Source organism: Aplidium turbinatum, chromosome 3 (genome assembly GCF_918807975.1).
Source record: "Aplidium turbinatum chromosome 3, kaAplTurb1.1, whole genome shotgun sequence".
NCBI classification, from domain to species: domain Eukaryota; kingdom Metazoa; phylum Chordata; class Ascidiacea; order Aplousobranchia; family Polyclinidae; genus Aplidium; species Aplidium turbinatum.
In genome coordinates this window covers 30218715-30246697 of record NC_137474.1, presented here as the reverse complement: position 1 = coordinate 30246697, position 27983 = coordinate 30218715, and the positions used below count along the sequence as shown (strand labels likewise).

General features: G+C 38.2%; 3 protein-coding genes across 3 annotated transcripts; 1 reads left to right on the top strand and 2 right to left on the bottom strand.

Annotated features, from left to right (window-relative positions):
- Positions 1-136: 136 nt before the first annotated feature.
- Positions 137-23400, bottom strand: LOC145766230 (mitochondrial-processing peptidase subunit beta-like). Its single transcript, XM_082577899.1, has 11 exons — positions 23264-23400; positions 6993-7208; positions 6666-6795; positions 6090-6202; positions 5605-5738; positions 4883-5030; positions 4087-4191; positions 2414-2547; positions 1973-2038; positions 1201-1375; positions 137-613 (listed from the first exon to the last, which is right to left on the bottom strand). The coding sequence occupies exons 1-11, from the start codon at positions 23321-23323 to the stop codon at positions 473-475; spliced, it is 1422 nt and encodes a 473-aa protein (XP_082434025.1). The 5' UTR covers positions 23324-23400; the 3' UTR covers positions 137-472.
- Positions 18850-21396, top strand: LOC145765973 (uncharacterized). The gene has a single exon (XM_082577626.1). The coding sequence runs from the start codon at positions 18850-18852 to the stop codon at positions 21340-21342; it is 2493 nt and encodes an 830-aa protein (XP_082433752.1). The 3' UTR covers positions 21343-21396.
- A 2822-nt stretch (positions 23401-26222) lies between the features above and the next one.
- Positions 26223-27230, bottom strand: LOC145766685 (zinc finger BED domain-containing protein 5-like). Its single transcript, XM_082578394.1, has one exon. It carries the CDS (start codon positions 27228-27230, stop codon positions 26223-26225), a length of 1008 nt encoding a protein of 335 aa, XP_082434520.1.
- Positions 27231-27983: the final 753 nt, after the last annotated feature.

Below are 27983 nucleotides of genomic sequence, written 5' to 3'. Positions count from 1 at the left end.
CAGATCTCCTTAAAAATTAAGCAAGAGGTGCTTTTGAGGATAAACCTTGCTTGTTACGGCTGTCACCTGAATTGCTACAACTAAAGCATTTAATAAATAACCTCACCACATAGAAACACAACTGCCCAGATTGATATCGAAACTCCGAAATATCAAAGATTTTATTGCTTTCATAAATCAATCAGAACATTCTTCTATTCAGTAAATTTCTATTTTAGTTCAGAAATTAACATCCAGGCAAAACTTTCTATGCAGCTGAGAAGCATGATCTAAATTTATGTGCCATGCAGATGCAGGATCAGGTTTTCATAAAATGTCCAAATGTTTATGACGTTTCATTTCTTATTAAAACCGAACAACTTTCTAGAAACAAAAAATGCATTGATCAACGCAAAGACGCAAAGCTATCCAGTGATGCTTTCGTTTTAATCGAAACAAAAAACGATAAATAAGAAATTTTGTAGGCCTGTTGTTAATGGAATACTTTATACATCTTGGCCCGAATGTTGACGTATTCGGGAAGGGCCTCTGTCGGCCCAATCGAGGCCACAGAGGGGCAGCAGTCCCAAACGTATGTGTTCATGGCACGTTTCACGTCATCTGAACGAACGTTCTGCAAAACAACGAAACTTTCTCAGGAAAAAATCACGTAAGAAAGAACTACAGTATTTGTGTCTACATCTACACTAGGGACTACGCGTTATCTCGTAGTAAAATATCAATGCTTGCCTCCTTCATACGAGGTAAAAGACTTTGGTATGAGCACTGAGCAGCAATATGATTGTACAGCAAACAAACCAGTTCAATCATAGTTGCATTGATTCAACATCTGCAAGCGTCCGACATTCGCGTCCAAACGTTAAATTGATTAATTAAGACTAACTTGCAGGCAGGGCTTAAAGCAAAATATCGTCTAAATCGTTTTTTTCTCTCACAAACAATGAGAACATCTGCCATACAACACACGATTACATTGCCAATTGTTTGGATTCGTGGAAGTGAGTGGTTTGGAACTACAAGCAACGGCTTTGCCTCATATTTGGGAAGATCTCATCGGCGTGGTGTGAGAGCATTCAGAATATTGGCTGTGGTTGGTGTAACTTTGTAGGTTTTTGATCATCAAAACAACTGAACCTGTCTAAAACGACTTGAGTTTGTCTAATGAAAACAATATATCGACATAAGATGTTAGTAGCTTGCCATGATCCGTTGAGCCATCTCTGGCCAAGGGATCCTGCGTCCATAACAGAGCATCTGTCGTCCGATGTCCTCGCAGATGGGAGTGGTGCCATCCAGCATCAGTGCCATGTTGGTGAGGAGCGTGTTCTTTGCACGGGATACTTCGAACTCGGTCAAGTTAATGCAGAGGCGCATCCTGGAAGAAGAGTGAATCGAGTACAAATATGAAGCTGAGATAATGTCAAAACACAAAATAAAAACAATTCAAGCAGATTTCTTGCATTCGCAACATGATGACAGTGGAGACTGTCATTGGACTACTAGCTTCCATTGTTTGAGACTACTTGCAGACATCTTAAAACGAAATCGACAATTTATAGATCAGAGCAAAATCAAGGTGAGCAAAACCAGTCTCAGAGGAGACGCTTGCAAGGTAAAAAGAACGTCAGTTCGACACCCGTCAGAAGCAGGTGGCTGTATTTTCGAAAAACAACCGATGACATGATTGAATGTGCAGAGGTACCGTCCCACCAAATGACTATTTGACCAAAAACCTTCAACCACCAAGTTTAGGATTGAATACAGCAATAAAAAAACCCATGTTTTATCTAATTTATTATTTGAAAAAAGACATTGTGAAACGGACCCACTACTGGATCCTGAGACAAACCGTATCAAATGACGAATCAGACAGAGCAACAGAAGATCATCTCCACAGCACTTTAGGAAACAGAAAAGGGCTGAAATATGGGAATCCAAGCAGCATTAGTTGCTGTCATAGGCTTAGACTTACCATTCATCTTGAACTCGAACAGTGCAGTCGTACACGTTGTCGTTGTCGGTGACGTAATAAATTCCCCTGAAACGTACAGTTTGTAAGATTACTGTGTACAATCACACGACAAACACAAATCGTTTCAAAGTCCCGCCAAACGCTAGTTCAATGCAAGATAAAAGAAGATAGCGTGCTCTACAAACACGATTATCTAAAATCAATACTATCCACGAAACAGAAGTGTCATAGCTTTCTTAAAATATGTTTATTTTATTTGACTCTTGTAAAACATAATCTGAAAAAGAGTAGCCCAATTAACAAAGCCAGCCCATTGCTAATCGAATCAACGGCTTCAAACGTTAATTAAATGTAAAACTGACGGATTTTGTTAGTCAAATGAGCAAGTCAACACGGTAAAAGTTTTATACAACACAGTGCAAGGTAACAATACTTCCTTACCACAATCCAGTGTCGGTATACAAAGTGTTGAAAGACTGGAAGCTAACGCAGAGTCCCTCGGTAGCCATCCTCCTAACCAGGGGGTTGGGGAAGTGGGCGCCGTTCACTGAGGTTCTGTCCCAGCTGCCGATAATCTAGAGAACGAACATGGTTGGCGTATTTCAAATACAGGTTCTTAAACGTTGCTATGTGGAGCAAGGGGGAGGTAGAAAAGTCTTCATTGAAAGTCTAATTGAAAGTCTTTCGTCGTCGTCGTTCGTATGAAGCAGAAAGTTTGTGGTCAGCCGAATGGAAGGACTTGGAGCCAACTTTTCGTCAGATTGTCAAGTGTGCGGAGGCCTGTTATTTCATTGGGAGGGGAATAGATGGGACACCCAAAGATGATGTGGCTAGCTGTTTGCTCCGTCGCACCGCACTGACAAGCAGCAGAGTCCCTTATGCCCCAGCGTGTCAGGCAAGCATTGAAACGGCCAACTCCCGTTCTTATTCGGTTCAGTGTCACCCACTCCCTTCTCTGAAGTTCAGAACCAAGTGGGAGTGAAGAGGCAGGAGAGACATCGAATAGAACGAGGCGAGACTTTATTTTTGGCACAGTGTTCAATTCCTCGGACCAGGCATCTGACGTGCTGAAATCAACGAGCTGGAGTTTTGCAGCATGCCTTACAAAAGGGCACCGTGATGGTAGGCGTTGTATGATTGGGACATTGAGAGTGGATACGCAATCGTGTAGTATGTGGTTGGGATCAGCACATGCTTTATTTACCAACGAAGACACCAGCGCTTTTCTGCGTACATTAGCGGGTAGGATACCTGACAGCACTGGAAGGTATTGCTGTGGTGTTGGTTTTAAGCATCCAGTAATAATGCGCATTGTCTCGTTCAGGCAGGCGTCTAATTTTTTGGTGTGCTTGCTGCGACACCATGCCGGAGCTGCGTATTCCGCGGCACTGTAGGCAAGCGCCAGGTCACCTATGCGGAGGGTAGATGGTTTTGCCCCCCATGTTGTGCCGGCCAAGCACCTCAAAAGTCCATTGCGTGCAGTTGCTTTTGCACGCAGGCCTTGGATGTGCTGCTTGTACGTCAGTTGCCTATCCAGTTTTACCCCGAGATAAGTTGGTTGACTCTTGAACGGTAACTGACAACCATTGACTTCGACCTTCAATTTCCTGTCGACTTGGTGATTAGGAGTCTTTGAAAGATAAGGAGGGAATAAAATTACAACTGGTGTCTTAAAAATGTGATAATGTAACTGGCAAAAATGTAAAAATGTAACTGGTTGTCTTAAAAATGTGATACAAGGTTTACCGCTAAAGACACGTGGATATACACCACTGATGATCCGAAACAAGTGTGAAACTCGAGCATGGCGTCGTCTATTTTCGTTCGTTTTCGGGGCCTTAATGACTTTACAAGGTTTAATGATTTGTGAAGGGAGAAGAAGAGGAAGGGAGAAGAGAAAGGTGGCAACCACGTTGTCATAAATCAAGTCGAACGTCAGTAGGGCAAAGACAGTAAAACAAGCGTGAAATGTTTATAACTTAACGTCACTTCAAACTTTGAGATCAGCAGAAAGTTGATAAGTATGCTCGATGCATTAAGCTGATACCTTCCGCCTAGAAGTAAAACACAGTGTAGGACACTGTGCCGTCGTGTCACAGTGCCACTCCGCTCACCTGGTTAGCAATCATGAGAGGGATGGTGTCGGGATGCTGCCAGCCAACACCCTCTACAGCCATGGCCACATGAACGTACGGCATGTCATCGTTGCGGTGGCGTATCTGTCAAAAAAGTCGCCGTGGTTGGAAAAAACAAGGACAGAGAGTTTCGATACAGTAATAAAAAAATGTAATAAATGCAATAATGATTTTTATGTAATAAAAAAACGACCGTAAAAATCTGGAACTGAATAAAGTAAGTTTAATGAGATTACTGAAGTACGCTGACTGCGCTTCGTGTAGTAGTTTAACTAATAATTTTTCAACAGTTATAAAATACACCAATTAGTCAAGTACATTGACGGACTGTACTATAGCATATGGAAACGTCTGATTTTTACTCTTCCCACAATTAAAAAACCTGTTAACTATATGTCAAACAGGGTCTGCTACTATTCGATGAGTCCGATTCGGTGAGTTCCTAACCTCTAACCCTAACCCCTAACCCTAAAACGGCAATGATAATTAGGCTACGGTACCCAATAATTTAAAAAAAAAAATTAAAAAATCCCCCGTTAAGGGATCGGACTCACCGAAACGGGCCATTCCGAGTCAAACATGGGTATTACTTTCTGGTTGGGTAATTGGTATATTTGATGGCATTGTGCACTTTTTGTAGTATTAATAGTATTTTATGTTATGATTTATGACTAAAAGCATATTGCATTGCTTTATACGATTACTTTAAAATTGCTTGATGCACAAATTGTAGTGGCAGATGTTAGCGCGACAAACTATTGTCACATGTACTCACATCGCTCCCGGTATAGCGGCACGGCTGTGGCACGACAGGCACACTGTTTTGCTGGTCTGACACCGTTGTGCCGAAGAACTGCTTAGCCAGATCAACCAGTTTGTCATGGTCCACACCGCCAGCGGCCGACAGCACCATGCGAGAGGGGCTGCAACACAATAACAAACAGAGGGATCATTCGAGGCAGTTGTTGATGCATGAAATGAAATGCAACAATGCTTGATTGTTTGATTTTTCAAGACTTGTTCTAAAACTGCGTTTCTTAACTGGGGATTCTGAAATCAACTTTATGGGGGTGCTGTGAACAGCTAAATGCATGAAAATGCCACCAATGAATTACCTCTCTTAAAACAAAATGCGCTGTAAGGCTGTAGCAGTCGAAAGCTAAAGGTAGTTAGTGGTGCCAGACTGTCCAGACATGTTTACAAGAGTCGGAAAAGGCTGAGAAACACTGCTCAATGGAGAATAAATATGGTTAGTTGGTTACCCTAGTTACATATCATAATCAAGCAACCGAACAGCGTTAAGCAGAGCTCTGCTGAATAAGATCTGTTAAAACCACAAATCAATGTGATACTGCATATAATGATATTGCCATCGTGTAACTCTCCAGACAGCAAAGTTCATCGTTTTTACAGACGTCTGCAGCTAAGTTAAATCAATGTACCAATAACGGATTTTGCTGTCTGGGTTTCATCATACCTGAATATCAGCACACTTACGTGTAATGCGTCTTGATGTATTTGAGCAAATCATTCCGGTTGATCTTGCGGATGTTCTCAGACGGTCCGAGGATGGTCAGGCCAAGCGGCGTACCTTGGTATGCGGTTGAGTGCAGGTAGTCAAATACGACTTCCTAAGCATAAAAATGAAACACAAACAATCAACGCATGACGACTGTTGTTTATGAAATGATATTGCAAAGTAGCGTTTTGATTTTCAATAAACTTTCAGTTGTGACGGAAGAAACGTGAATGAGGTGACGTTAGGTCACATACACGGAGAAACGGTCACTTATAGTTGAATTGTTTTGTTTCTCGTCCACGAAATAAAACACAATTATTGAAGTACTTTGAGCGCTCTGTTATTGAACCACGGCCAGACGATTCGATCTATTTTTTTTTTCGTTTGAAAGCAGAGGGAACTTTGAAGCCATTGGCCGTTTATCCTTCCAGATATTACAAGCCAATTAATTTCTATTCTTCACCTGCTGGTTTTGTTCAATTTCCTCCATTTCTCTCAAAATCACTCCTCGTTCCCTCTCAATCTCCGCCTCACCGAGAGTGCTGTTTTGAATGATGTCAGTCAGAATTTCCACAGCTGAAACATAAAATACGTCACAGATACTTTAGAAAAATACAACTTACTGCTTGGCCAATAAAGTTTTAATAATACTCTTTTAATATTCAAACACAAGGATAAAGTCAGAAGTTGGTGATACGATTTGTAAATGTTCTACTTGCAATGCAAATACAATGATGATGATTGTACTTATGTTAAAAACGAATAAAGATATTCTTATTTTTTCGATTCTTTTTCGACCAACATAGTCACAGATGTGGTAATGGCCCACGTACAAATCAATCTCAATAGCAAGGTTTGCCGATCATGATAACAGCCATTTGAATTTTCTACCCACCCATTCACCGTAAGATTAAACACAGACCCATAAAGTCATTTGTGATGGCAATTAAAAAAAAAATGACTGTACTCAAAGCATGGGATTGTAATAGAAACATTAAACATAATTATTTAGCAATGGTCAGTCGGTCAATGTTGGCACCTCTGGGCAAGTCTTTGCTGAATGCCTTTGCATAATACACAGTCTGCTCCCGGGAGGTGTACGCGTTAAGGTGAGCTCCCATATTCTCAACTTCAAGTTCTAAATCCAACTGGCTTCTGCTGGATGTTCCCTGTTGGCAAATTAAGATTTGTGTTAAAAAATAAAAACAAGACACCGATCTTTTGATAGTCAGTGACATGACTAATGCATAATTAGAATCATGAAGCCATTAGTATAAGTGGTCTTGACTCTTGACCAAATGTAGAAAAATATATACATTGCATGTCACTTTTAAAAAATAAATAACATCAGTCTGTGTTGAACCACCTTGAAAGCCATGTGCTCAAGAAAATGAGCAGTTCCATTGTTTTCACTGGTTTCGTATCTGCTTCCAGCATCGATCCATAGCCCTACGGTGCAAGTGGAAAGGCCGGAGTCTTCTGACGCCACTCTGAGACCATTTGCTAATCTTGTCACTCTTGTCTCCGGTGTGTTGACATGCACAGTGGCTGGTTGTGTCGATTGTAACCTCCTTATTAGCACCTTCAGCAATATGGAAATAAAGTTGAGCTTACGATGGTGACAAATGACAAGCAGTAGAGCTCATTCATCTGAGTCTTAGGCGGCTTTGGACTTACAAAGAAAGTCTATGACATCCTAACACAAATGAATAAAATATTTTACACAAAAATGTCATCCAAAATTGTATTTGATATGTGGTCGGAAATGTTGTAGTAAAATATCTATGGAATTGTACATAATTTTTTAGCACTGCACATTGGGTCATGTTACGCTTATGTAACACTTGAAAGCTTGACACTAATAATGGTCACATGTATTAACTATTTTGATATCACTTGATAAAATTCATCTTTAAGCATCAGGCCTATGAATTCTGATATATATAGATTATAATCATGCCATGTCAATAAAAATATTTAGTTCATTAATAATCCTCGAAAATGGCATTTTTGTGTTCATACACCCAGAAAACAATTGAAACGCAATACTAATTTTACTATCAAATACAAGCCCGGTATATTTTCTAGCTATTCTGTGTCAGTAGCTACTAGCTAGTTGCAATTGGGAGAACATTATAGACCGAGAGCCTACGACAGAAGATTTCACCCCATAAGGTACAAAAGGTTTGAGCCCTTGAAGTTACTGGGGTCAACCATGTCACTCACAAAAAGTATGGAAGATTGACCGCACCGGGTGGATCTGGACCCTAGAGCCCCCTAAAAAGCCCAAAAAGGGGGTTAATTTCACCCCATAAGGTACATGGACCAAACTTGGTGAAAACGAAGTTCTATGTCAGGACATCACAAAAATATCAAATCTAACAATATTTTCGAGTGGAAAGGTGATGTAAGACTCCCCCCAAAGTGACCCCCCAGGGGGTTAATTTCACCCCATAAGGTACATGGACCAAAGTTGGTCAAAACGAAGTCTTATGTCAGGACATCACAAAAATATCAAATCTAACAATATTTTCGGGTGGAAAGGTGATGTAAGATGCCTTCAAAGTGACTTCCCTTAATGTGACCCCCTCGGAAGGTTTATTCCACCCCATAAGGTACATGGACCAAACTTGGTCAAAATGAAGTCTTATGTCAGGACATCACAAAAATATCAAATCTAACAATATTTTCGGGTGGAAAGGTGGTGTAAGATGACTTCAAAGTGACTTTCCTTAATGTGACCCCCTCGGAAGGTGTATTTCACCCCGTAAAGTACATGGACCAAACTTGGTCAAAACGAAGTCTTATGTCAGGACATCACAAAAATATCAAATCTAACAATATTTTCGGGTGGAAAGGTGATGTAAGATGTCATCAAAGTGACCCCCAGAGGGTTTATTTCACCATAGAGTACATGGACCAAACGTGGTCAAAACGAAGTCTTCTAGGGCACCACAAAATATCAAATCTAACAATACTCTCAGTTGGAAAGGTGATAAAAGACCTACCCAAAAGTGAATCTCCTCCTATAGTTTAATTTACTTCATCCCTTTCTCGAACCAACCTTGGTGTAACGAAAGTGCTATGCCAGGACAGTACGAATGGATTAAATTTAAAAATATTTTTATATAGGTTTTGATGAAATACATTCACAAGCTGTCCCATGATGCATGAAATGGAACTATAGCCTACTTTACAAAAAGTTTTTGTATAAATCATATTAAGTCAATCGAAAAAAGGCAACAGGACATGACAATACATGGCTTTGTAACACCAAAAACAGAAAGTACGTAAGAAGCATATAGGCTACAGTAGCCAGAAAATTGATCCAAGATCTTGATACCACCACTAAATGTGGACTTAATCGAACAACTGACTAAGACTATCCAAATCAAAACGTTTCGAAATGAATCATTTGGAACGTTAATTTAGGCAGTAATGAACATTTTCCAGCTGCTACAATAAATAACCCAATAAACCCAATGTAGTAAATTTTTGTTTAATGCCATTTGCTTCATGTCTCCAATCAGTTATTGTAACTGTTCATTAGGGTGGCTCTTATTTGGCAAAAAATGAAAAAAATTTGAATTTTGTGTGGGACACCCTTTGAAAAGGTGAGGTTGTCAGAAAAAATAACTCCTGCAAAAAAATTTTTGACTTTGAAATTGATTTAGAGGTGGCCCTCCCCCCCTAAAGTTTTGCGCCCTCCTCCCAAATCTGCATATCTCAAAAACTGTTTGAGCTAAAGATACGGTTTTTGTGTCAAAAGATGCAGAAAGCATTATTTCCTATCTGCTTTCTGAACAGTGATTGCGTCTATCTTGATTAGAAAAGCAGTTATTTAGAAAAAACCTGTTTTCGGTATTCTAGCACAAAACAGTGCTAAACAAGTATTGTGGCCCAAGCTATTCAATAAACAAAGTTCATAAACTAACCTGTAAAACTGGTAAAGTAATAAACGAAATAAGTATTCCTAAACTTTTATGCATTCATGAATAGCTAAAATGCCCGTTTTTTGTCATATTCCTTGAAGAAACTCCTGAGTGTGGAATCTGCTTTCAAGCTTCAGGTGCTATGCATTGCACTTGTTGGAAGGCGAAGGCGATTTATGCAAAAGCTTGGTCTGCATTTATGGTATCTGTCTGAAGAAATGGTTGAACTAGCCTTGTTGATCTTCTTCTTAACAAACCTACATTTTCCTAAAGTTAAACAAACACGTAAACAACATTCCTCATCAGGTAAACCTTGGATTTCTAATCGTATCTTGAAGCTTATCAAAAAACAAAATAAACTTTTTCGAAAATTTCTCAAAAATAAGGATCCCACAATACACAATGAATATAAGCAATTTCGTAACAAACTAACTCGCATAAAAACCAAAGCGAAAAAGGCTTATTACAAAGAAATATTCAAATTAGGTAGAAGTTCCTCAGATACTTGGAAGACTATCAACAAGATAATACGTAAACAAAACAAAACTAATGAATTACCATCCAAAATCTTGCTTAACAATCACACAACTACAGAAAAACCAGAAGAAATCTGCGAGGAAATGAATAACTATTTTGTGAATATTGGTCATAAACTTGCCAAAGGTAAACAAATAAGCACAAATTACAGAAATACTTTAAAAAATGGACGGTCTAGCCCTGTTACTTCCGTCAGCCTGCAACCAACAGATAATAACGAAGTAATAAATATAATTGATGACCTCAAGCATAACAAGTCCCCAGGATACGACGACATTCCCTTGACCATTATAAAGAGCTCCAAGTTCTTAATAGCTCCTTATCTTACCCGAGTCTTTAATAACTGTATGATTAGTGGACACTATCCTGAAGCTTTGAAAATAGCCAAAGTCATACCTATCTATAAATCAGGCTCCAAGCAGGAACCTCAGAATTACAGACCGATATCGATTTTATCGCCTTTCAACAAAATATTTGAGACAATCATTCACAAACGCTTGGCTAATTTCTGGGACAAATATAAACTCTTCTCCCCTTTGCAATTTGGATTTCGCAAAAACTACTCAACCAATTTAGCAATTACTCACTTTCATGAAGATATCATAAATGAACTAAACAACAATCACATTGTGTGCTCAGTATTTATAGATCTCAAAAAAGCATTTGATACAGTTAATCACGAAATCTTAATCGACAAGTTGAATCATTATGGCGTAAGGGGAAACGTTAAAAACCTTATTCATTCCTATCTAACCAATAGGCAGCAATATGTACATGGCGGGGAAATCAACTCTTCTCGCTCAAATATTACTATTGGAGTTCCTCAGGGCAGTGTACTTGGCCCCTTTTTGTTTTCAGTTTACATAAACGATCTTCCCGATGCAACTAATTTGAAAACTCTACTCTATGCTGATGACACAGTTCTCTATTTGGCTCAAAAAACTACCAGCAACCTCCAACCGATAATGAATAAAGAATTATGTAAACTCTACACTTGGCTTGATAACAATCAGTTGACACTCAACTTGAGTAAAACTAACTACATACTCTTTAACAATAAAAAGACTACACTCTCCGATATGCAAATAAAATTAAATGATACAATAATTAAAGAAGTTGACCACACGCGCTACTTAGGAATCACAATAGATAACAAACTCAACTGGAATAAACACATTGATAGCCTCTCCAAAAAACTATCCTCTTCTTCAGGCGTACTCAGCAAACTTAGAAAATTCACTACTAGAAAAGTTCTAATCAATATTTATTATAGCATTGTACACTCGCACCTACAATATGGAATTATCAACTGGGGATGCGCACCCACAAAATACTTGAATAGAATTCAGGTTAGACAAAATAAGATAATTAAAATCGTTACAGGAGCATTTGAAATGAAAACTAAATTACTGCCACTCTATCAAGAAAATAAAATACTAACTGTTAATTCTACTTATAAACTAGAAATAAGCAAATTTATGTACAAATTTTATAATAATAAACTACCGGAAAACTTCAAAACTTTCTTTACACATGTATCATCTATTCATTCGTATAACACCCGACGTTCAAGTTCCAATTCACTTTATACTAAACTGGCAAATATCCAATTATTTCAAAAAAGTTTAAAATGCATGGGAATCAAGGTATGGGACAATTTACCTCAAAATATGAAAAAAAACATGAACAAAGGCTTCAAATATTTCAGTAAAATGTGCAAAAAACACTTCTTCAATAATCAAGAGCTATAAAAACGACATCCACTACCTGACTATGTTAATTGTTATTATTGTTTGTAGTATCTGTATTTGTTTTGTTTTTTCTGTTCTTCCTTCCTTCTTTTTTGTGTCAATTTGCAACAATATTATCAACGCAATACTTTCTTTTGTGTAACTATTTGAATGAGAGAGTGCAGACTCGACGACCTCCTACGCCTTCAGGGCTACGGTCTTTCGCACTCTCTCATTGGATGCACACTGTCAGTTTTTGTTTTATGTGTGTTTCGGCGTTTCGCATCCAAACAAAAATAAAATGACCATCCATTGTTTGACTCTCGATTGTCTGTGGAAAGTAACAAGGTAATGGTGGCAACCATGTTAAATGAAACAGCAGAACGTCCACCAAGGAGACGAAGCATCAAAGTAGATGCGTTTCTTAGCAATAAGGGTCTAGAACAGTATTGCACCTCTAATTCAAAATGGCTTCAGCTGTTGGGTGAAGATGAAGCAATAATTAGACTTTCAAAGGATCCTGCTCATTGGACTGAAGATGGTGCATTTATTCAAGCTTTACACATGGCGAAGGGACTTTCAGTAGTCAATGACAGAGCAGAGAGAGGAGTTGCTCTCAGTCTAATCCCGGATTTTAACAAACTCTCAACTGAAGATGAGTACCAACTTCAGTTTCTTTTGCAAGTTGTTACTGAACACAGGAAACTGTTGAATCCAAATTCCAACAAGAACAATATTGTCGATTCTTCTTTGTTTAAACCTTCTTTGTTACTCCAGGGGTCAAGGGGCTCTATCTTTTACCACCCTTGGGCAGTGCCGATGTGGTTTAGATGCTTGAGCAGGTGTCGAGTAGCAATTGCATTGATTCGTCATCCAGTTCAAGCAGACCACGCACACCATTTGGCGCAGTTACAGATGGTGTGGTCTGTGGTTTGTTCCTCTATGCCACACTCACAGATTGCGGATGGAGCCATCCCCAATTTGTGCATGTTTGAGCGGAATAGTCTGACTCCAGTAGCCCAGCACGCAGGCGGTTGTGCCACACCCAGGCCTTCCTTGGCAAATTATGCATTCTGGTTGGATGGGGGCTGGTGTCGGAGATAAAACTTTAGAGCCTTGAGGAGTTCTTCTTCCTCTCTGAGCTCTATTTGTTGTCCTCCCAGGTAGCCGCGCTGATGGATTGGTTTTCAGCGGTTTTCTTTAGGAGTTGTGCGTCACATACAAATGGGTGTCTCGATTTCAGTTGGCGAGGATGCTCGATTGCTCGCTCACAGACTTGTAGAGACTTGAGTGGAGCAAGTAGTTGGGGTTCGTAATGCCGAGAAAGAGACAGGATGGCTTCTTCGCGACAAAACTCAGCTGGTTGGTTGCCTGCAAGAACAGGGAAATTGTCCGATTGTGTACAATGTGTAGGTCGCAGACATCCTGTCACGATACGCAAGGCAATATGTAAAATATTGTCGATAATATCGCTTCTTGCAGTACTGACCAGAATTACATTTTGAAATGAATATCGTTACCAGTGTTCCCTCTAAGGTGCAAAAATTAAGAAAAAAAAACGAAATTTTGTAGACGGTTTCGTGGTCACAAAAAAGGTTGTAAAATCAAGATTTGGTCAAATGCGTTTTTTCTAAATAACTGCTTTTCTACTCAAGATAGATGCATTCAATGTTCAGAAAGCAGATAGAAAACCATGTTTTCTGCATCTTTTAACACAAAAACCGTATCTCTAGCTCAAGTGGTTTTCGAGATACGCAGATTTGGTATTTCGAGAGAGGGCACAGAACTTTAGGGGGGGAGGGCCACCTCTAAATCAACTTCAAATTTAAAAAAAATTTGCAAGAGTTATTTTTTCTGACAACCTCACCATTTGAAAGGGTGTCCCATGCAAAATTCAAAAACTCAATTTTAAGAGCCACCCTACTGTTCATTCATAAACAGAGATTGTTTGTGTAAATGTAAACGGTAACTCAATTGGTTAGCGCGTCACTTCTGGAACGAAGAAGCTTCAAGATCAATAGCGGCGCTGGTTCGACTCTCGGGGTGTGCGCTTGAGCAACGCACGTTAAGGGCTGCTCTCCATTCAGCGGCATCTAATGGATGGAATAATTCCCCGACAACAAGCCTTCAACAATCGGAAACTTCACTCAGTCAATCTCGGTGACCGGGCCTGCGCCAGTGATTCAAAGCCTCTACAAGTATGCGAAACTGCCAGGATTAAGCTCTGCAAGAAGCTTTCCCAGTCCGAGGATAAAGATTCAATCAATCAATCAATCACTGGTGTCGCTTTTACTTTCTTCGTCTTATTCTTCAGATTCATACAATTCTCCTGTTATATACAGAGAAATAAAGACTGTACGAAACAATTGCTATTATGCACTACAGATATGCGTAACATACAATAGTAATTTTATTATCTTTTACAGACGTCTATTTTTCTTCGAATAATGCAACATTGCAACTTACTATTAACTGGAAAAAGTTCAACATTTATTTGTTATTTAGTGCACCCAGGCATTTTTCTCAAGATTGCAGAAACTATTGGTTATAGGTTCCTAAAACGAAACTTTACAGCCAGTTATTGGCTAATGTTTACAGTAAGAAAGTAAACGACTGATAGACCAGGAGAAAGTTTTATATTTATAAAGGGTAACCCAAGCGACATCCAATGCTGTTTACCTTCTTCTTGACTTTCCTGGATGAGATCAGATTCCACGCAGAGACATCTAAAGATGCTTTATACCTTTACCTTCAAACCACACCACTTTATAAGAACCTCCTTCTTCTTTCCAGCCATACTCTAGCAGCAACGTTGCTGCTTGTTCACTTCTAGTTGAAGATAACCACCTTCTTGTGATGAGATGTGTGCGCCTTGTCTTCTGGAGAAGTACTCGTAAACAAAGTGGTAGAGTACTACTATCTACAGTAGCTTCTGGTATGCATAATATCCTTTCATTTTCTTTTTTGGGTTTGTAGCCGTCTAAAAACATTTGTAAACGGACTTCGTTGACATAATTAATTTTCTTGTTTTTGTACATGTTACACACAAAGTTCTCTATGGCGATGATAGTGTCTTCACTAATTTCTTTGTCGTGTCCGAGTTGGCTAAAAGCTGCCTGCGCTTCGTGGTTTCCTTGGAGTAATTTCAGCGGCCGCACTTTCCCTTTCCTGCTAAATGACGAGGTGTAATCAGAATCTGTAAAGGCATGATATGCAGGTAAACACTTGCAAATCGTCACTCCAAGTGCGGTAGGCCTATGCAGCTGGTTGATGTTGATGTACCGCTGCGTGTTATTGCTTTGCAAGCCAGCTTCTATCCATATCTTTAATGAAGGATCAAAAGTTCCATAGCAACCTAAGCCAATTACAAGACAGTCAGTGTCAGACGTGCGGATAACCACATTGCTTGGGGCTGGTACATCGCAGACAGCTTGCTTTATCTCTGTATATAACAGGAGAATTGTATGAATCTGAAGAATAAGATGAAGAAAGTGAAAGCGACAGCAGTGACAATGAAGAATAAAGAAACGACCGTTTACATTTACACGAACAATCTCTGTTTATGAATGAACAGTTACGATAACTGATTGGAGACATGAAGCAAATGGCATTAAACAAAAATTTACTGCATTGGGTTTATTAGGTTATTTATTGTAGCAGCTGGAAAATGTTCATTACTGCCTAAATTAACGTTCCAAATGATTCATTTCGAAACGTTTTGATTTGGATGGTCAGTTGTTCGATTAAGTCCACATTTAGTGGTGGTATCAAGATCTTGGATCAATTTTCTGGCTACTGTAGCCTATATGCTTCTTGTGTACTTTCTGTTTTTGGTGTTACAAAGCCATGTATTGTCATGTCCTGTTGCCTTTTTTCGATTGACTTAATATGATTTATACAAAAACTTTTTGTAAAGTAGGCTATAGTTCCATTTCATGCATCATGGGACAGCTTGTGAATGTATTTCATCAAAACCTATATAAAAATATTTTTAAATTTAATCCATTCGTACTGTCCTGGCATAGCACTTTCGTTACACCAAGGTTGGTTCGAGAAAGGGATGAAGTAAATTAAACTATAGGAGGAGATTCACTTTTGGGTAGGTCTTTTATCACCTTTCCAACTGAGAGTATTGTTAGATTTGATATTTTGTGGTGCCCTAGAAGACTTCGTTTTGACCACGTTTGGTCCATGTACTCTATGGTGAAATAAACCCTCTGGGGGTCACTTTGATGACATCTTACATCACCTTTCCACCCGAAAATATTGTTAGATTTGATATTTTTGTGATGTCCTGACATAAGACTTCATTTTGACCAAGTTTGGTCCATGTACCTTATGGGGTGGAATAAACCTTCCGAGGGGGTCACATTAAGGGAAGTCACTTTGAAGGCATCTTACATCACCTTTCCACCCGAAAATATTGTTAGATTTGATATTTTTGTGATGTCCTGACATAAGACTTCGTTTTGACCAACTTTGGTCCATGTACCTTATGGGGTGAAATTAACCCCCTGGGGGGTCACTTTGGGGGGAGTCTTACATCACCTTTCCACTCGAAAATATTGTTAGATTTGATATTTTTGTGATGTCCTGACATAGAACTTCGTTTTCACCAAGTTTGGTCCATGTACCTTATGGGGTGAAATTAACCCCCTTTTTGGGCTTTTTAGGGGGCTCTAGGGTCCAGATCCACCCGGTGCGGTCAATCTTCCATACTTTTTGTGAGTGACATGGTTGACCCCAGTAACTTCAAGGGGTCAAACCTTTTGTACCTTATGGGGTGAAATCTTCTGTCGTAGGCTCCCAGACTATTACTATTAAGTTTAAGTTTTTGAAGCCCTTTAAATAGATTTCTATTTGGTGGCTGTTTCCACCGGTACGTTGTTTCCTTAGCAATTGAGCATGTGGCTTGAGAGATACAAGATTTTGAGGTCACAACTGAGTTTAAAATTTTCACCCCAGTTCTGGCACTATCACATTTCTCTTTGTCTTTTATTCATTTCCTGACCGTAAAAAATGCCATCACTGTACAGACAATTTTATCCCATATAAGCAGACAATCAATAATTGAACTTAGAGGTTAGACAAAAATGCAATAACATAGTGGAAACTTACAAGAAGGTGAAACAAAAAAGATGAAAAACAGATCGAAAATCGTATGAAAGTGAAGAAAGTGTATGACTTTTGGTATCCTGATTTGACTACCCAAACAGACAAAACAACGAAAATGTGATTGGATTCTATTTGAATTCTATTACATTAGATTGATTTATAGTAGATTGATTGATTGATTAGATTTGATTCTATTAGATTGGATTCTATTTGAATAAGACCTTCTGATGATCCGTTAGGTCAAACAATTCGTAAAGGCTTCAGATAGTAATAACTATATTTGATTTAATTCGCTCTGCTTTGCCTTTTTGCTTGGCATTGAGCACTTTTTGTAGTATTAATAGTTTTCATTGTTTTGTTATATTATATATATAAAAGAAGGTTGTAGAGAACATGAATATGGCAAACAAAGATTTCAAAATGATACAGTCAAGTACATGCAAGATCATGTTGCAAAAACTAGGTGGCACAGTGACTGTAAATGGTGAAGGTTCAATGTTTACATGGGTTTAAAGCTGACAAAACTACCATATATACTTGAGTAGGTCAAGATTTTCGCAAGTGATTTTCACCTCAAAAAGACAGGTTTGACTTATACACAGAACAAGCTGATTGTCTCCAGCTCGGCAGCCTTCAAAATAAATGCATTTTTGCTGCGGCAAAATCATTGCCGACGTAGATTATGGATTGTGAAGCGGCGTCGGTTGAAGTAAAAGTTTTGAATACTTTTATTTGCAGTGATTCAAATTTAATGTTTTCTTGTCAATTCTAAACTTTAGACACTTGTTGAGCAATATGCAAAGCTCACGAGACAAAATAGCAAAGCGAGCTGTTTTAAGCAATCAATTTTTTCATTTTTGCTTCTAGGATATAATCGTTCTCATTACATAACATTCCATGATCGTTGAAGCCGATGTCAAACATTAGCGGCCGCACAAAACAATGCTGTCAGATTGACTATAGTGATAATAGCAGTAAGAGACGCAGTTAATGCATGCAATATCTGTGACCAAGACCATTAAATACAGGAAGGCTAAGTGCTATTTTTCATGTGTTAATTAGCGGATTTTGATTCTTATGCGCCTGATAACAAAACAATGTGCTCTGTTGAATCATAATTGATCTCACAACATGAAAACCTCGTTAAAAATAGCGCGTCTAATTTAGCTGGTTTACTTATTATTGCTGTGAATAGTGTTGGGTCATTCTCTGTCAAGTGATCCAGGCCATTTAACCCAATCTCTCAGATGTTCCTGAAATTTTGTGTGCTTGTAGAGTAAACAACGCTGATTCCAACACAATTTTTTTTTTTGAAATTAGTCAATAAATGACGAAGTTACGGACTTTCAAAATTTAGTGGTTTTGTAACTACTGAAGCGGAACGTACATTATTTTTTATGAACATTATTGCAAAATATGGAATATCTTTCTTGTATTAAGTGGTGTTGTTATGAAACTTGGCATAATAATGCTCCAAGTTATGTTTAAGAGGTTTTCAGCCGTTTTGACACTTTTAATCTTCAAATGGGTTAATTACGGGGGTCTCAGTCCAGGGGTGAGAGTGTATGCATTCATGCGTAACACTAACTTCGAAAGCATATAGCATCCAGTGCATAGCAGCTAGAAAGTTGAGTAATGGCTCAAATGAAAGGTCTTGTTGAGGAGTTGCTTTGTTTTAAATGTTGCCATGACTTATTTCTTTGTTTTCAAGCTATGATGAATAGAAATAAAAAAATGTTTTTGCAGATTTTTCTTAAAAAGTGTATGTAACCTATTGATTGTAAGAGTACTCTAGCTGTAAAATAACTTAAACTACACACTGAAGATGGAGACTTGTAGTGTTGGTGCCCTACTAAACACAGAATGTCACAAGAAGTCATATGCTACACAAAAGCAGGGTGTATTAGCTATGGACGATTTGCCTATCGATGAGAGAGAGCTACTGAATATTCGTGTTGCGGCAGAAACAGGATCGGAATGTTTTCTGCGTTGTATTTGTATTTTCCACAAGTACAGTTATCTTGACCGTTATTCAGCTCTAAAAACAAAATGTTGTGATCCATTTCACATTCACAGAAAACCTATCAAGAATAAAAGTTTGCGTCCTATATCTTTGGAATTTTATTATGCCATCAAATCTCGACTCAGTCATTTGAATGTTGCTCCAGGAAATAAAATATGCATCAATTGCAAAGCAAAGATTCTAGAAGCCATAGAGCAAACTGCCGAGAACACATTCAATGAAGTTTCCAGTTCCACTGATAGCGAAATCGATGAAATCAAATGCAGCGTAAATTCTAATGAATCATTTAACAATATCAATGAAACTTTGCAACAAATTGGAGAGTCACTAATCAAATTACACAGTATTCCTTCAGCTAGTAAAATAAAATATGGCAAGAGAAAACTAGACCTAATTAATCATTCATTTCGTGCAAAAATATCTAATGCGCTAAATTTTGATGATGCAAAACTGCAGGAGGAATGTGACAGCACCAAGAACAACGATAATGAAAACAAAAATAAATCATTTGAAGATATGATTTTTAAAATGAAACAAAAAATTAACAGTGATTGCACTAGAGCTCAAAAAATTCAAGTTCTAACAATGGCACCTAGTAACTGGTCTAGAAAGAAGATTGCAGAAGAGTTTTCTGTTAGCGAACGAATGGTTAGGATAGCTTGTTCGCTTGAAAAATCCAGCGGTATTTGTTCATTGCCATTGCCTCGCAAAGGAAAATCTCTTTCAGAAGATATTGTTGAAAAAGTAAAGCAGTTTTATCAGAATAATGAAAATACCAGAGTGATGCCTGGGATGAAGGATCGCATTAGCATAAGAAAGAACCAATACGAACAAAAGAGGTTACTACTGTGCACTTTAAAAGAGCTTTATGTAGCATTTAAAGACCAAAACCCAGAAACGAATATTGGATTTTCAACATTTTGTACTCTGAGGCCAAAATGGTGTGTCGGTGCTGGAGCATCAGGGACACATTCTGTCTGTGTCTGTACTATACACCAGAACGTTGCCCTTTTGTTGCATTCTGCTCAAATCGAAGAAACATACAAAGAGCTAATTGGACTTGCAGTTTGTAACGTGAACAATAAAGAATGTATGCTACAACGATGTGACCAATGCCCTGGTGTGGAAGTAATTCGACAACTTGTCAGCAACAAATTTGAAGACACACATGAAGAAATTTCTTTTAAACAATGGATCACTGTCGATCGAACTGAGCTAACATCACAACAGTTACCAGTTACAGAATTTATTGAATTACTTATTTCTAAAATTTTGAAACTAATACCACACCACTTCATTTCTCATGCACAGTCTTCCTATTTAAAACAGAAAAAAGAATCACTTGATAGAAGCACAGCTATTGTTTTAATGGACTTCGCTGAAAACTATGCATTTCATGTCCAAGATGAAGCCCAGGGTTTCCACTGGACTCATCAAACATGCACTGTGCACCCTGTCGTATGTTACTACAAAACTGATGATAATGAATTGAAACATACGAGTATCTGCTTTCTTTCTGAAGAATTACAACATGATGTTGTGATGGTTTACCTAATTCAGAAGAAAACGATTGAATTTCTGAGACTAAAGATCCAAAATCTCCAAAGTGTAGAATACTTTACTGATGGGTGTGCAGCACAATATAAAAACAAAAAATCTTTTTCTAACCTCTGCCAACATGAAAATGATTTTGGTGTTAAAGCAGCTTGGTCTTTTTTTGCCACCAGCCATGGTAAATCACCTTGTGATGGCATTGGTGGCACCGTTAAACGTAGTACTGCAATGGAGAGTCTTAGAAAACCATTAAGCGATCAGATCCCTAATATTACTGCTATGATCACACATTGCACAGAAAAATTGCCAAATATCTCATTTTTTCAACTTTCTAAACAAGAATTGGATAATTTTAAAATACAACTTAATGATCGATTTATTCACGCTACGACCATCAAAGGAACTCGTGGATTCCACTACTTCAAGCCACTCAACTCTGGGAGATTAGGGATGAAAAGAGTAAGCAGTGATGCACAATTTGCTTTGGTGACAACATCACAATCAGATTCAACTATATCTTCACCACTGCAAATAGCGGAAGGTCAATTTGTTTGCATTGTGTATGACCAAAAATGGTACATTGGTGTTGTGAAAAAAGTTGACGGAATAAACGATGACGCCTTAGTTGAGTGCATGCACCCAAATGGTCCTTCTCGATCATTTCATTGGCCACAACATGAAGATGTTTGCTGGGTTCCCTTCCAGCATGTTCTGTGCATGATTGATGTTCCCACGCTTGCTACCACTCGAGGGCAATATCACCTTTCAGCTGGATGCAAAGAAAAATTACACACAAAATGGTTGTCTTTCCAAAATAAATCATGATGTCAAGGCTTAATTAACATTACTTTTCTGTAAGTACAAATGACAATGTAGCTGTGTAGTTTATATAAAGCACAATTTGAAACAGTGCTGAGTGTGAGCAGAAACTCTTTTTCCTTTGATGAAAGTGTACAATTTTGTGTGCTTGCTGTATTTACGCTGACCGTTTAGTGCTGGGTAGGATATACGGATGCATGTTGAATTATTAGATAACATTCTTCCTTTTTAGAGATCTTAGGGGATTATGTTATCACATCAAATGTACAGAAATATGAATTTTTTGCTCGGTTGATAAAAGGAGTGAGATATTGACTCTGTAAAACACTTTTGTTATGTAATGGACATTTCGGAGCTGGTATACAAGTCCCCCCCCCCCTTGGTAACTCATGACAAAGAGGAATTGACCAAAACATGTGGGTTGAAGTGTGTGAACAGTAAAGCAAAGGTATGAAAGTAGTTTCACCCTATATATTTGGTTGCGTCCTGTCTTTGTCATGAGTTGCCAAGGGGAGGGGGGGGGGGACTTGTACACCAGCTCCGACATTTCACCCATTTTTTTGAATAAGGAAAAATAAGTCATGGAGATATTTTAACATTGTATTCTTCTCATCAAGGCAAAACAAATGAGGTATCATGTGACAAGATAGCTGCTATGCACCAGAATATACAGGGGTTTGAATTTTGCGTTACGCATGACTGATTACAAAAATTGGTTTTAACTAACCCCTTTGAAATTGTGAAAAGAAAAAAGTAAGATCAGTTTTGTATGATAATATTTTGACACAACATTATACTAAATCACTTTTAGAAAGAAAAATGCTTCTGTAACTTCTATAATGGTAATATATTTTTCAAAGTTATATTCATAATGATTTTTATGTGTTTTTCGTTGCCAATTACCTGCAAAAAGTGGGAAATTTCAACGACCCGTAACTTCGTACTCCATAGATCAATTTTCAAAAAAATTACATTTTTGGAATCAGCATAAAAAGTTCTACAACTGTACCAAATTTCAGAAAAATCTGAGAGGTTGGGTTAACTTTTGCCATTTTCCTGGTACACTACACTAAGAATGCCCCTGTTACGTGCCTACTGACTATTCCAGCAGCGTAAGTTACTCTACGCTCTACTTTGAAATTTTCTCACCGTATATCAATGCCAATACTTAGATTAGATGAACCATCAAATGGTAGTGTCGGGAATAAGCTATTTGACTTATACACGGGAGAAGGAAATATCACCGATTTTCAGCTCAAAAGTAGGGGTTTGACTTATACATGAGATCGACCTATACTTGAGTATATATCGAGGGATAAATAACAGAACGAGCTAAGTCCATTTTTGCACTTTTTGTGGTTAGATACTGGAAAGTGTTTCCCAAGCCCCATATTTTTACTGACAGAAAGAGCTAAGTTCTAGCCTGAACAGGTTTCTCAGAACTGACTGCTCATTTTAAATTACTAAAAACTGTAGTACCGTATTACGATTCCAATGCAATTTCTCTTGAACGTTGTCACTTGTAAAGATAACGCAAGTATATATATATTATATAACTATATAACTGCAGACAGTGCACACCGTTTCGACCTTCCGGTCTCGTCAGTGCAGTATTTACACTGGAATGGCCATGAAGGTATGGTAGATAAGCAATAAAAATATATATAATAATAGCCTATGAGTATCAAGTGACAACTACAAGTTGGATAAAGGGAAGAAACAAGGACACTCGGTAATGTGGCTGGGACATGATAATAAGATTACTTTGAAAAAAGGATGCAAACTTTTATAGCAAAACAGCATAAAGCAAACAGTAAAGTAGCATGTACTTCATTGGGACACATATACAAACACCATCACAAAATCATGAGCTCGAAAGCAAACTTTGTAAAAAGAATAGTTTTTCAAAATAATTATATATACTTACATTATTGCGTTGGGATACCAATTTTTTGAGAGATGTACCTAACCGAGAAACAGAAGCCATGACTTTGAAAAATATTTGTTAATAAAAATCCAAGTTTACAACACAAGCAGTGACCAAGCCTATATAATAATCGTAATTTTCTTTAAAAGAGAAAAACATTAAATAAAATAAAATTGCAATTTGAACTTTATTGCTTCTCTGAATTACTGTACCTGCATATTCAAAGATTTTGTAGCACTTTAGGGAACTATAACTACCAATTTATTTTTTTCCTTGAATTCAATGCAGAGAATAATTTCATTTTGTACCTTAACCTACTTTTTATCAGAGAATATTTGATGCAATAATGGTTGATCACTATCAAATTCGATATTGACCTATTAGGCTATTAGTTGTAGATAGACTATCAAGAAAGCTACATGGGATGCAAACTAATTCGTGTTTTTAACAATTTGATTCTGGAATTCAACCCTAGTAAAGATCGAGTTTTTATGAAAATTTGTCTAATTCGTCAAAAAGAGTTGGGAATCTTTGTGGAAAAAGGGTTAGGTTAAGGTTAGGATTGGCAACTGTTGGGATGACTGATAACAATTCATTAATCAATGATTAATTTCCAACAAATAAAAGATTGTTGAAATAATACTTTTTTAACTCAGTCTCTACAGGGGACAAAGTAGTTGTCAACTGCTACATTTATGGTGTCATAAACACTGGTAGGTAATTTCATGTAATAGCCTATTTCATATACGATACGTGACACATAAAACTGGATAATCACACAGTCCATATGTTAGATAAGTACACTTTTTATGTATGGTAACCTATTGAACTGATAGGCCTACCTACAAGCTTATGCAATTACAGTAACCTTTGAGTCAAATCAGACCTTCAAATTACTATAAATGTCTGGTACCGTACAGTAGTTTGCAAACTTAGGTATCTTACAAAATAAAATGATTTCTGTGTTTAAATAATTTGCAATTAACAGATTTCATACCCATTAAAAAGAGTTTTTTTGTCTTTGCATCACTTGTATGTATGCATAGGCTGATATGTTTAATCATTTTAAGCATAGATTGAATAAAAACTGTGGTGCCCTTTTGCAACATTTTTGTTAATTTTTTGTTAACAAATGATGTTTTGGTATTTTTTGAAGTAAAAAATATAGAAGAAACAAATCTTGTCAATTTGCAACACATGGCAGCATGAGAGAAAAAGGTGCAAATGATATTATACGGTAGCGACTCAAAAGCTATGAAATATAGCCTAATTTGAAGATGTAAGCTGAACATTATTTTCATACCGAACCAAAAAGAATTTTCAGATATATTTTGTTAATGGCAAAACCTAAATGGAATCTTTTTCCACTGCTTATTATTCTGAAAAACAATCTTTTCTTAAATCTGCGACACTCTTCAAGACTATGTAGCTTCTGTTGCTGACATGCAGGGCCGGATTAACCACTAGGCTATCAAGGCTGTAGCCTTAGGCCCTGGAAAAATTTGGCCCTCAATTTTTTTTAAGGTTAAATTTTTGTAAAACTGAATGGCTGATAGTGAAACAGATCCAGTACAGTACGGCACAGTTTTTGCTTAAAAATGAATGACTGAGTTTCAAGAGTCAATACACATGAAGTGTCTATTTCCAAAACCACGTAGGTGCCACATGTATGTATTTTTATTACTTTTTGTAGCTTGGTTTGCAAAATTCGGCCCTTCTCTAGTGGATGCAACCTAGTTCGTACCCTGAACAGTTCGTACCCTCAGTTCATACCCTGAAAAGATCGAGAGAAAACATTAAAAAAGCGGAAGTCGCTGATCGCAGTTTCCGCAAACATTTTAAAATTTTCCCCCTGAAAAGATCGAGAAAGATAGCACAAAGCCGAAGTCGCTGATTGCAGCTTCCGCTAACCGTAACCCTCACGCTAACCCTCGCCGATCGCAGTTTCTGCAAACATTTTTCTGCACTTTCCGCTAACCCTAACTCTAACCATAGACTAATCCAGTGGTTCTCAACGGGAGCGGTACCGCCCCCCGGGGGGGGGGGGGGGTTTGATTTTGCAGGGGGGCGGTATGATTACCTCGGCTTAAGGGGGGCGTTTTGATGATTAGGGGGCATTCTGGTTTAAACCATCTACCGCCCAGCGTAACGATTTCGTCAAAAAGCTCGTATCTTTGTGGTAGCATTTCCTACCTCATACCTGGTGGAAAAGGGATTCAGCTGTGTTGTTCTGCTACATACCAAACAGCAAAACCTAGTTGACATATCCATAAGAGGTGATCTTCGAATGTTTCTCACTGGCTTTACACCGGATGTGAAGAAACTGGCACTTTCTCACCAAGCCCAAGTTTCACACTGAATACCAGTAGGCCTATGGCTTACTGTTTTTATGCAAATATATATATATATCAGGGGTTCCCAACCTTTTAATGTTCTCGTACCACTTATCCACAACGGATTGTCGATACGTACCACTATTTTCAAAACAACTAATTTGATCCAATATCAAATTGTTTGCAAGATGATGAATCTGGATGTAAAGTCAGCAAAAGTAGAAAAATTACCAACAAAACATCACAGAGTCCATTACACCAACAGCACAGAACGCATCAGAATAACAAAGAAAAAGACACAACTAAACACAAACACAATACAACTAAATTTAATGAGATTTTTGTTTTTGTTTATCTTTCACCAGTTGATCGATGCGTGGCATAACTTTGCTGATAGCACATCTGAAGTCATGTCCAGGGGCACTTAGTCGGTTTCGATTTTTTGATTTGATGTTCATAAGAATAGAAAATCCCTGCTCGCATTCCCAAGTAGAAGGAAAAACCAGTAGTTGTGGAACAGCGTGGGAAGCTAGCGTTGGGTATGAAGAAGCCATACTAAGCCAGAAATTTATTGCAGAACATTCTTTGCGTTGTTTTTTTTGCTGTCTGATCCTCCTGCATGTCTATCAGTTCCTCTTGTTCCCCTGTACCGACAGGTAGGTCGGCTGGGTCCACTGAGAAAGGATCTGTGATGTACGGGCAGCTTGTGGTATCTGGAAAGTAATGCTGCAATTCAGCAGCGAGAGGTGCTGGGTAATTTCTCTGGAAAAGTCATCACTAATTTCCATTTCAAGGGCTGACAGAAATTTAAACATACCATAGCGCTTGTTTTCCACATTTTTCCTCCATAATTCCACCTTTCGGATAAAAGCTCCCAGTTTTGAAACAAAGTCTACTACAGTGCAGTTTTGCACTTGAAATGACAGATTTAAATGATTGAAGGCTTCAAATATATCTGACAAATAAGCCAATCTTGCAATGAATTCCTCGTCCTCCAGATCGTTTTGAAATTCATGGTCTTTCTGTTGGAAAAATAAAAGTAGTTTATTCTTCATTTCAAAAAGACGTTTAGTTGTATTTCCTCGAGAGAGCCAGCGCACTTCTGTGTGATAGAGGAGACAAGTGTGGTCTGAGCCGAGATCTTCACAAAAAACCTTAAACAATCGAGTATTTAAAGCTGAAGTTTTAACAAAATTTACGATTTTGACTACCCTGTTCAAGCACATTAACAAATTTGCAGGAAGAACATTTGTGCAAAGAGCAAACCTGTGTATGAAACAGTGAACACTTATGACACGAGGTGACACAGCTTTGACATGGGCTTGAAATCCAGACTTTCTACCGAGCATAGAGGGAGCCCCATCTGTCGTACATCCGACAAGATTTCCCCAATCCAGATCATTTTCCTTGAAAAAATTATCCAAGGAGTTGAAAATATCTTTTCCTTTTGTTGTAGTGGACACCTCATGATTCAACAATAATTCCGTTTTTACAGCATCGTTCTGTGTAAAGCGGACGTAGACAAGCAGTTGGCAGCAGTTTGTGACACCTGTGGATTCATCAAGTTGTAAGGCAAATCCAAACTTCGAATCTCTTACTCCTGCAATCACTTGGTCAGTGATATCAACTGACATTTCCTCGATGCGTCGTTTCACAGTATTGTTAGAAAGCGATACACTATCCAACTTTGCCACTGAATCTTCTCCAATCAAATTTCTGACTAATATCTTTGCTGCTGGCAAAACAAGTGACTCCGCAATGGGGTCTGCTACTATTCGGCGAGTCCGATTCGGCGAGTCCGATTCGACTAGTCCGATTCGGCGAGTTCCCTATTCGGCGAGAGCCTTTTTCGGCGAGTGCCCTATTCGGCGAGTTTTTGAAATTTTTGAAAGGAAATTATCGGGTACCGTAGCCTAATTATAATTGCCGTTTTTACATAGTTTTAACGTCGCTAAACGTTGAAATTGTGCAGAAAGGAATAAAAATAAAATGTTTGAACTATTAAATTAAAATTCGTCATGTCAGTTCAGTTCAGTTGTTTTTATTTCTGACCATCATATGAAAAACAATACACGTCAACATAGCAAAGGTGTAAAAAAGGTAGAAGCGACAAAACGCGAACGTTAAAACGTGCTTGTGACCGAAGTAAGTTATTGAGTTGAAAGAAACATACGCGCCGACTTCAGGGGGGGCCGGCGCCCCCGTAAATTTATGGTTGAGGGGCAACAAAAATGGTGATGACAAGTGGTGTTTCAAATATAAAACACTTCGCGAAGGAGATTTAGATAATTTAAACGGACTTAAAGAATGCCGAAAGCAAGAAAAGCCTACGTTGCTCTTGCCCGCAAAACAGCAGCTCGCATGGCTATCTCATACGGTACGGAAAT